The sequence below is a fragment of the Ipomoea triloba genome, chromosome 12 (genome assembly GCF_003576645.1).
Source record: "Ipomoea triloba cultivar NCNSP0323 chromosome 12, ASM357664v1".
NCBI classification, from domain to species: Eukaryota; Viridiplantae; Streptophyta; class Magnoliopsida; order Solanales; family Convolvulaceae; genus Ipomoea; species Ipomoea triloba.
In genome coordinates this window covers 10,701,543-10,711,895 of record NC_044927.1, presented here as the reverse complement: position 1 = coordinate 10,711,895, position 10,353 = coordinate 10,701,543, and the positions used below count along the sequence as shown (strand labels likewise).

The following is a 10,353-nucleotide window of genomic DNA, read 5'->3' as shown; positions in this document are numbered from 1 at the left end:
ATATAAAGACCAATATGCCCTTAACAATACTAATGATAATAAATTATACCCATGTAATTAAGAAATTTTCATAAGAATATAATAGTCCAACCGTGTTTATTTTTTCTCTAAATCTTGTAGAAAACAAAATACCACCCTTGTGGACCGAATTTGTTTTCCTCAACTTTTAGGAATTTCTTTTTTGAAAGGAAGTTGAATTCCATGAACCAAACAACATAAAGCAACATTTTCCCCCACTTTTAGGAAAACCTTTTTCATGAAAATTGTTTTCCATCCAACCGAACACCCCCTTTAGAGTCTGTATATTTTTTTCTCCCCAAAATAGCCAGCTGACATTGTTATTAATGTGATCAGAAATCAATACATGTCAGAAAATCGAAAACAGTTGCCTTCACTTATACCTTAAATTTGCCTATGCAATCAACACATAACACAACACAACATAATACCTGGACTTTGTGGAAAGGGCAACACGCAGAAAAAGGAGGCCAAACTTCGTGGATTTGCCTAAAACAGATGGGTCACTTGGAGTAATCAAATTCGGAGTATGAACTGAGCAATTATAGAGGACGCTAAAACGGAGACCACCATCTCCTTTCTCGGTTGTTCACTCTTGGTGAATGGGGAGGATGATTTGAAAGCTGTCTGTGAGGACAGAATGCTCGAAGGATGCTTGACCTACTCTGCTCTGTCAATGGGTTGCCCAACCACAACGCAATGGCAATACCAACAACACTAATAACGGGTGCTGCAGCAGCTAGAAAAAACCATCTCCCCCGGGCAGTTCGGGTGCTGGATCTACTCATACTCGTGACTTCCCCTTGCTCAGTTCTTCCATGACCAAATTCACGAGGTTCCATTGCTTCAGTATCATCAATGGCATCTAAGGAACTGCCCTCGTTCATGTCATGCTGCCGAGTTTCACGAATCGCAAACTCATTTCCATTCCTCAGTTTTCTGTCCTCGTAATCTTGATCATCGGTTGGAAGCTCATATCGGCAAAGGGGACAGGTGTTCCTTGAACTTAACCATGGCAAGATACAAGAAGGGTGATAAACATGAGAACAAGGAAGTTGGTTTACTACAGTTCCTACAAATAGAGAATCTTTGCATACTGCACAAGCCAAGTCATCAAGCTGCTTGTGATCTTTAATAACTATACGTGGCAAACTGTTTACAACGGAGACTGCTGCAGGTGGTGCTCCTCTTCTTAAACCATCAGTTTCAGCAAGATGCTCGACCAATTCATCAAACCCTTGGGCATCTAGATAGTCTGCATCCACAAAATTAGCATGTAGCTCCAATTCCTCGAGATCATTAGAGATGCCAGCAATTTGTGCTCGAATCCTCTCCTGAATTCTCAAATCAATTGTACCCTCAAATTCTGCAGAAAGAATGCCCAGTCTTCCCCAAGTGCTCTCATGCAAAGTCACTGACCTTTGCAGAGATCTATCACCAAGAACACCGACTGTGTTTTCCTCGCTATCAGCCTCTTGCCATCCATTGTCATCCTCTTCTTGATCCGAGTCCCAAGGGTACATACCAGCACGCATGGGGTCAATATCAGTATCAGTGTCAAGATCACTTCCTTCATCTGCAGAATTTCCAATGCCAAGAAAGCTACTACCATCAACAGAAGCAGTAGAGCTCCCTCCATAGGCACTATAGGAAACGGTTTCATTTTCACTATGCATAACCCTATAGCCACTGAAGCTGAGATTTGATTCACTCTCTGAAAAGACAGAATCAATTACATCACTTTCAGTATCAGAAGGCACTCTCCACCTCCTAGATCCATTGGGAGTGGTGCGGGAATTTGTTTGCTGCCATGACCTTGTACTAGCATTTTCATTGACAGAATGATCATCATGCTCTAAATTATTGTCCTGGTTTTGCCTTGCCAAATTAATCAAATGTGAGAACTGTTGTGAAAAAAGATTCTCAATGGACTCAGAACTGCTATTATACCTTGTTCTTCTTAGCCTCCACCTCCTAGGTCCACTGGGAGTGCTGCGAGAACTTGTTAGCCGCCATGACCTTGCACTAGCATCTCCATCGAAAGAATGATCATCATGCTCCAAATTGTTATCCTGGTTTTGCCTTGCCAAATTAATCATACGTGAGAACTGTTGTGAAAAAAGATTCTCAATGGACTCAGATCTGCTATTATACCTTGTTCTTCTTAACCCAGATGTCCTCCACCGATACACATCTCGTATAGGGGAATCAAGATCTTCTAGGAGCAAGAACTTACAATCACTACACAGATTTATATGGTCAACATCACTGACATCATTGTCAGATGTCAGGATTCTCAGACATAAAACACAGGAAGAAAGAGGGCCAGCACTATCTTCTGAATTGGAATTCATCTGGAACAGAAATAGGGGCAAGTAAATGATAGAAGAACCAATGTTAACAAATGCAACCCATATTTGCAAAAATATAACATGTTGAAAATATGGTTATTAATTTTATATAAATAAAGCAAGCAATACCAAATTAAAGACATTCAGGAGGGGAAAAGAAACCAAATTCGCAGGTAAAATATACTCCGTATCACACTGAAAGTGGGATATGTTCAAATATGTTTCTTATAAATCAAGCAAAAGATGGTGAATTAAAGTTGTTGATGTGAATGAAGAAAAAAGTTTTAGATATTTCATAGCACAGAATCTTTTGGTGATTGACCTCTATAAATCTTGTTAACATGTATTTGTTCAGCAATAAAATAGGCCTTGCTACCTAATTAGCTGAGGCCCTTACCTAAAATCATATTAATTTTTATACATTTTTATATAATAACCAGACATGTAACTGATGTAAGTATGTAACTAAATCGAAACTGGCAATAGGCACTAAATGAAAAACATAGCTAAAAATAAAGAATTGCAAAAAGTATGAGTTTAGACAAACTATGCATATCCTTGGTTATCATGGAGCCAAATTTCATATGATTAAAGGCAATACATAGAGCATTCCTATGTTGTCATGGCTAGATTATATATATATATATATTAATGATCAAAAGATAACCCCTTCTCCTGTGAGAACCTGCGAACAAACATAGTGCACACAATCGTCTTCATAAATGCACACAAACTATTCCAGTGTAGATTGTTTGCATTTATGTACAAGTTCCCAGGTTCTCACGGGAGGAAAGGTCCTCATTGGAACACCACCCTATATATATATATATGTGTGTGTGTGTGTGTGTGTGTGTGTGTGTGTGTGTGTATATATGTGTATATATATATATATATATATATATATGTATATGTATATGTATATGTATATGTATATGTATACACACACTTTACTTGATTGTGTTTCTTGTCATTTCCTTTGCAGCATATTGGTGTGTTATGAGAACTAAAAGCTAAGTACTCCTAAATAAGAGCTTCTTAGCTCACTCAGAAGTTAGACAGTACTAAGTAGTACATTGCCAACGCCAAGTTACAATCACCCCTTCAACACAGCACTAAAGACAAAAACAATAGAATCTAACCAACAAGTGTGAATCGTTCTCTAAACAGAAAAATATCAAGAGGAACTGGAACACTGATGAAGAGATCTTAATCAGAAAGCCACCTGAGAATCAAGCGCGTGCCAGATCGTAAAAGGAAACTTATAAGCAAACAACCCTGGAATCAATGTCCTGAATTACACAGCAAAGACAAACAATAAAAAACAACACAAATGAGCACTCAATCAGTAAAATTATAACTTCCCAGAATAAATGCATCAAAGAATTCAACTTTATCGTAAAATTCGAATAACAGACAATTAAAAACAAACCAGAAAGGACTAATTCGAAAATTACCCCCCAAAAAACCTAAATTAGGGTTCATCACCTGAAAAAAACAGAAATTGAGAGAAGGGAGGGTCTGAGAATGGAATGCAGCAAGATGAGGAGATGAGGGAGAGTGAGTCAAGTCGTCATTCTCACCCAACAGACTCGTCGCCAGACTTCAACAGACGACTTCGGGTAGTTGGGAGGTAAATGATAAGGAGATGGTGAAATGATGAAGAGCGCTTTGGCTTTTTCTTTGCTTTTTCTTTTTTCCCCTTTCTCTATTTTTAAGCCTTTTTCTACTCACCCCACGCCACGCTACCGTAGCACCCTTTGACGCTTCATTTGTTTAAACAGTGTGGTTCACAAGGGGTAACTGGGTATAAGCATCTACATTCTACAACCAGGTTCAAGTATTTTCCGTTCGCCTAATCTCTTAGACTATCTTTATTGTTTTAATTTTCTCTCATTTTTTAAAATGAGTATTAACTACACATCATTAAATTTAAAATTCTCTCACTATATTTTTACATCGTTGAATTTCTTGCAATACTTTTTCACTTTAACAAATATGTAAGAAATCTAATAAGAGCCAATAAAGTTAGGCCCTAATAAAAACTAAAAATTGTTGGTGTAATTGCTCGTTGAAATGAATGGTTCATATTATTTTAATTTTAACTTTACTAATGGAATGTTCCATTATTTATTTATTATTCTTAATTTACTCATTGCTTTTCATAAGAAATGTCTTAAGTTCGAACTACATGCTAACTAGAATAGGCATAAGCCCTGTTTCGTTATTAGCGGACCCGTCAATTTTTTGCGAATCCGCCCTTTTCAGCGTTTTGACCAAAGGTCAAACGCTGAAAAGGTATTTGGTTAATGGCGGTTTGGAGCAGCGGATTTGCTCCAAACCGCCAAGTTGCAAAACACTGCTAATAACAGCGTTTTGCAATAGCATTTTGGGGAAAGATTTTCTTTCCCCAAAATGCCCTTATAATAAAAAAAAAATTAACTATTAGTCTGCCCAGCAACCCAAAGGCCGCTGGGCAAACTACTAGAACTAACGGAGCCTTGAGGCTCCTTTTATAGGAGCCTCAAGGCTCCCTTCCTCACTTATCCCACCGATGTGGGATAAGTGAGGGAAACAAAATTACAAAAGGGGAGCCGTAGCGGCTCCTCCCATTTTTTTTTCTTTTTTTTTTTATAACATTATTGTTATTATTATTTTTATTATAATTATTATTGTTATTGTTATTTATATATATGTATATATGCTAAAGACCTTGTGGTCAAGTGGCATCTGATGTCCCGATTAACACTCTCACATTGTAAAAGAGTCAGTAGTACTCAAAATATATATATATTATGTATACCATTTTGGTCATTTTACATGTTAACCGCTAATCTAAACAGCTAATTTTACCAAACATCTTTTTACTCCACCAAACTTGCTAATACAATCCGCTATTTGGTAACCGCTGCCGCTAAATGCTAACCGCTGATAACCAAACAAGCCCATAATTGTTAAACATATACTACAATTATATGAATATGTTACAATGTATTAAAAATACAATATAAAATTTAACGTAAACTTTGATCAAATAATTAGTCCGACTAAATAGTAAATACATAGTATTCAAAAGTTGAGTATTAAAGATTATAAATAAGGGATCTTAGAAAATTATTTTCTTGCATGTTTCAAAAAATACAAATTTGGGTTAAGTTTTTTTTTCCTTTTGTCTTTTTCTTTTTGTTTAATTAATCTTCTTTTGATTATTTAGAAGACTAAATATTTCAACTATGCTTTTGCATTAATGAGAATGATTTAGGACATTATTATATTAATATTTTTTTATCTATATTTCTATAATGGTATAATTGAACATTACTTTACAAATATTGTACTATTATTTTTTTATCCGACAAAATTGTTCTTACATCATTGTCAGACCTGCGCGACTTAACTACAAAATTATTGATTAGAAATACAACTACACCTGAACTCTAAACGGTAGGATCATTGTCCAAAGAATTGACAATGTTGACATCCCACTGGCTATAATTGAATAAGTTAACACATCATTCTCAGAATTTTATCAATGCATTAAACTTCTAAAGAAATTTGTAAGTTAATTTTTACTATATCATCATAACAATATCTATTGTAACCATATATTTCGACTTATTTATTAGCATTCTCTATTGACAGTAATTGTAGCAATTGTCATTAACAAACTCCCAAATAATTTGTCTCAAAACGAATAGAAATAAAAAAAAATCAATAACTTCATTGTTGTGGATGAAAAGTAACTACATCACTCTATTACTCTTATTAAATTAAATAATTTGGTAACTACAACAAAAAAAAATACATATGCATTTCTTTAATTTAGAATTAAATGTGTACAATACCTTTATTCAAAAAAAAATATTCATTATCAAAAAATTAAAAAGAAGATATAATTTCATTAGTTATATTATATTTACTTCTACAATGCAAAGATTCCTTACCTTCAAATTTATTAATTAATTATATTCACTACATTGTCGTTTGACGGTAAATATGTTACCGGAGTATAACTGTGTATTAGTTTAATACAATGAGTAAGTACAATATAGTACAGTAGTGTTTGAGTACAATAGTTTGCAGTTTGCTTGTTAGAAACAGCGCCCCCCTTCCTCCTACAACATGGTTCTTTTTATACTTGTGGTACAACGAGAGTTCTGTCCTTGTAACGGTCGCTTCCTCCTACACTAAGTGCAGGTAATGACTTCAAGGAACCGTTGGAGTAACTCCTCTTCAATATATCCTTCTTGTGTAATGGATGACTGTTTAACATCATGAGCCTATCTTGTCTTCTTGTGATTCGGGTCGAGTGTTGAATGTTCAATTATCCTGTCATCGATTATCTTTTTTTCTACACTATCTTATAATTAAATACCAAAGTTATAATACAAATTATATTATATATTTATTTACTGAGTATTTTATTAATACCATGGAAAAAAATTAAAAAATAGTTTGAAGTCAATCATATTAACTACTTGGGGAGAATTTATTGACATAGAGGGTATTCAAATAATCCAAGAAATTGAACAAATTTAATGAATTGAAGAAGGCCAAGAATTATATATTTTGCAGATTAAATACCAAAATTTAAAAAATTATAAATAATAAACATAATAAAATTTATAAAATATCCTTGTAATAAGTAAAATTTTAATAGAGTTTAATAGTTTTGTTTCCAGACGAGTTAAAATTGTAACTTTTTTTTGAAAAGATAAGTTAGTATATTGCAAAGATAAAAGTTTGGGACCAAAACAACTTGCAAGAAACAATTAATGGACTAAAAATATATTTTTTGAATTATATATTTGATGGTATATGTTAGGAACACTTTGTAATTAGATTGTGATGATACCAAGCTTAGGAGTTTAGACCCCCCAATTCTTTTATGTCTTAGACTTAGGTCAAGTCCTTTCTTAGTTTGATTCGTTATTCATATCATTAACCCGAGTGAACATAATAAGCACTCATGGATGTCATTCGAGATTACAACACCTAAACAAATCGAAGACAACGAATCAAGATTTAGCCCGAGTTGTTATCTCTCAGCAATTTGTAACCAGAGACGAAGAATAGAAATTTAAAAAAAAAAAAAAAAAAAAAAAAAAAAAAAAAAAAAAAAAAAAAAAAAAAAAAAAAAAAAAAAAAAAAAAAGAAGAAGAAGAAGAAGACTCAAAGACCTAAAGATTCGAAGACAAAGACCCATAGGTTGCAAAGGACCGAACCATGGAAGGGGGGTCTACCTCTTGTATGTTATCAAGGTTGAATGATAAAGAAAGATCATTTGAGAAGTTGGACAATTGATAGAGTCAATCAACCGTATTCGAGTGAACAAAAGGTTCGAGTCGTCATCACAACTAACAACTCGATAGGACAAGCAGAGACATTCTTTGAGCATAAATAGTCCGAAACCTTAAAAGTGAGAAAATGTGTGCCGGAAAAAACGTGTCCTAGGTACATATCCCAAATCAACTTTCATTAAATGACATGTCCTTTGTGCAAGACAAAGAGACAAAAAATTCAACACATTTAATTTTATGGACCTAACGGCTAGAAAGTCAGAAACGCACGTATACTCAAATTACCCAACGGTCTCTGCTCACTGGTCAATAGGCGTATCTATGCATTTTTATTATAAAAAAATATATGTATAAATATATAATATATGCATATGTCGTATGTATATATGTATGTTATTAAAGTTGTGTATTTCTTGTTTATATTGTGAATGTATAGAATTCTTCTTTATTATGTAAAATGTGTATTAGTGTCAAATATATGTATAATTTGACCATAATGTGAATCTTGAACTATTTGGTTAAGAAATGGAATTTTTAAGAAAAATTTCAAGGGCAAGAATTGGGATGATGTATTTTAAAATATCATTTTTGTGAAATTGGTTAAAATTGATCCAAATCAAATTTTGAGCTTTTATAAAGAATATGAATATGTCAAAAATATGGTTTCAAAACGTATGGAAATGTTTTTGAGGTATACTCAATATTTGAACCCAAGTTTTAGATTTTTGATAAGTTGATTTTGGACAAATGATTTTGGAAGATTAAGTTCTATATTTATCACATGTGAATGATTTTCAAACTTATGGAAGATATGATTGATTTGTAGCATTTTGTTGCATGATAAGTGTTAAGTTATATTCTATACTGTGGAGTGTGGAGTACTCGCTAAGAACAATCCACGAGTACTAAGGCACTATATATGGTGTTGTCCTATTGGTTGAGAATGGTATATGTACCCTATTGAACATGGTAGTCAGTAGAAATATATCCTGGCTATTTGAGCTGGTAACTTCCCGGTGAGGCTTGGAATCTTCAACTTGGGGGTGTGCACACTTAATATTAGAGTCCAGTTTCTATTGAAAATGGGAAATGTTAGAGTGTTCGGTTGTGGCACTGATCACTAGGGCCTAATTATAAAAGACCATGTCCCATTTATGTGATAATTGACAGGGTAATTGGGTACCCGACCCAGAACCGTTGACCAAGACAGTTGCCGTTCAAACTACCCAAGACACCTCACTCCTCAGCATCAATGTGCAACGGTCCAACTCCTCAGCATTGATGGCCAACGTTCAGCTCCTCAGCATTGATGACCGACGTTCAGCTCCTCAGCATTCAACACCTCAGGTACTGATGTCCAACGTTCAACTCCTCATCAATGCTCCGTTACCGTCATTGGTGCTTTCATTGAGAGCCGAGATCAGATCTCAGGCTAAAATCACAAAATAAAAAAGCCACTCGGTTGATCTCATCACTATCAATGGCATCTGGATCCAGCAGCTCGCATACACCTAGTCAGGTGAATAAGGGTCTCCCCTCGGGTGATCTTCGTGAGCAGCTCAACAGTAACCGTGGAGGTGACCTTCGCAGCCAACTCAACAACAATAACCGCAGAGAAGGTGACCTCCTTACCCAACTCAAAAACAACCATGGTGGTGGCCGCACTAGCCAACTCAACAACAACCATGGTGGTGGTCGTACTCCCCTCCTAGCAACTGCTGTTCCCGCCCAGGTGGTGGACCTTCAGGCAGCAGCGCAGGTCATCCAACAGGCGGAGGCGACGGTGGCCCAACTAGTCGCAGGAATGCAAGGCCAGATCTTACCGCCACCACCCCCTCTGGAGGAAGAAGTGCAATCTCCGAGGCAAAACAGAACTCAACGACAGGAAGGTGGAACTCAACCAGTTTCCAGATCTGTTCGAGAATGACCGGCGGCTTCTAGATCTATTCGAGATCGGCTGGGGGTGCAAGGATCCTCCAATAGAGGTCCCTGTGCCCAAGCAGGAAAGGCAGTAACCAAACGACCATCCAGAGAAAGGATGGGCGAATCTGGTGGATTGGCTCCGCGTCACTCCACTAGACACAAAACACCACAAGAAGGCCTGGTGGAAAGACTCCAAAGGCAGATAGATGATTTGGAAAAGAAAGTAGACGCAAGAGAACACTCACCAGAACCTGAAGTAAGAATGGCTGCTCCATTCTCTCCTGACATAATGGAAGTTCATCTTCCAAAAGACTTTCGACTACCCACCATCAAGGCCTACACTGGCACTTCGGATCCACGTACCCATATGACAAGATACAAGGCAGCCATGGTCATGATTGGGGCAAGCGATGCCATCATGTGCAGAGCATTCTTGTCCACTTTGGACGGAACGGCTCAGGATTGGTTTAACACAATCCCGGACGGATCAATTCAAACTTTTGCAGAGCTATCCAAGAGTTTCTTGTCCTATTTCTCAGGAAGTATACAACATAAGAAACCATTCTCACATCTCGGCGGGGTAAAGCAGGATAAGGGGGAAAGCCTGCGAGACTTCTTAAGCAAATGGAAAAAAGAAGTCAACAGCGTATATGACTTCGACTCGAAGGCAGCAATTCTCACCTTCATCCAAGCACTGAGGTCAGGCGATTTCCACAAACAACTGAACACCCACCACCCACGCTCTTATGAGGAACTCATGAGAA

The 10,353-nt window shown here is 36.3% G+C and overlaps 1 protein-coding gene across 3 annotated transcripts; it reads right to left on the bottom strand.

The window, feature by feature from the left end:
- Positions 1-266: 266 nt before the first annotated feature.
- On the bottom strand, positions 267-4,094 carry LOC115999259. Of its 3 annotated transcripts, XM_031239109.1 has the most exons (5): positions 3,855-4,092; positions 3,592-3,658; positions 2,173-2,372; positions 1,969-2,100; positions 267-1,896 (listed from the first exon to the last, which is right to left on the bottom strand). In XM_031239109.1, the coding sequence occupies exons 3-5, from the start codon at positions 2,370-2,372 to the stop codon at positions 573-575; spliced, it is 1,656 nt and encodes a 551-aa protein (XP_031094969.1). In that variant the 5' UTR covers positions 3,592-3,658; positions 3,855-4,092; the 3' UTR covers positions 267-572. The 3 variants fall into 3 exon arrangements, with proteins under 3 accessions (XP_031094969.1, XP_031094968.1, XP_031094970.1); XM_031239108.1 differs by having other exon boundaries at positions 267-2,100; positions 3,855-4,094; XM_031239110.1 differs by having other exon boundaries at positions 267-2,100; positions 3,592-3,662; positions 3,858-3,902.
- Positions 4,095-10,353: the final 6,259 nt, after the last annotated feature.

Bases quoted from the DNA above. Each gene is read 5' to 3' on its own strand.
- LOC115999259 (XM_031239108.1), bottom strand. From the start codon at position 2,372: ATGAATTCCAATTCAGAAGATAGTGCTGGCCCTCTTTCTTCCTGTGTT. The intron at 2,101-2,172 runs GTATAATAGCAG...TAATTTGGCAAG, and splicing joins TCTGGGTTAAGAAGAACAAG to GCAAAACCAGGATAACAATT.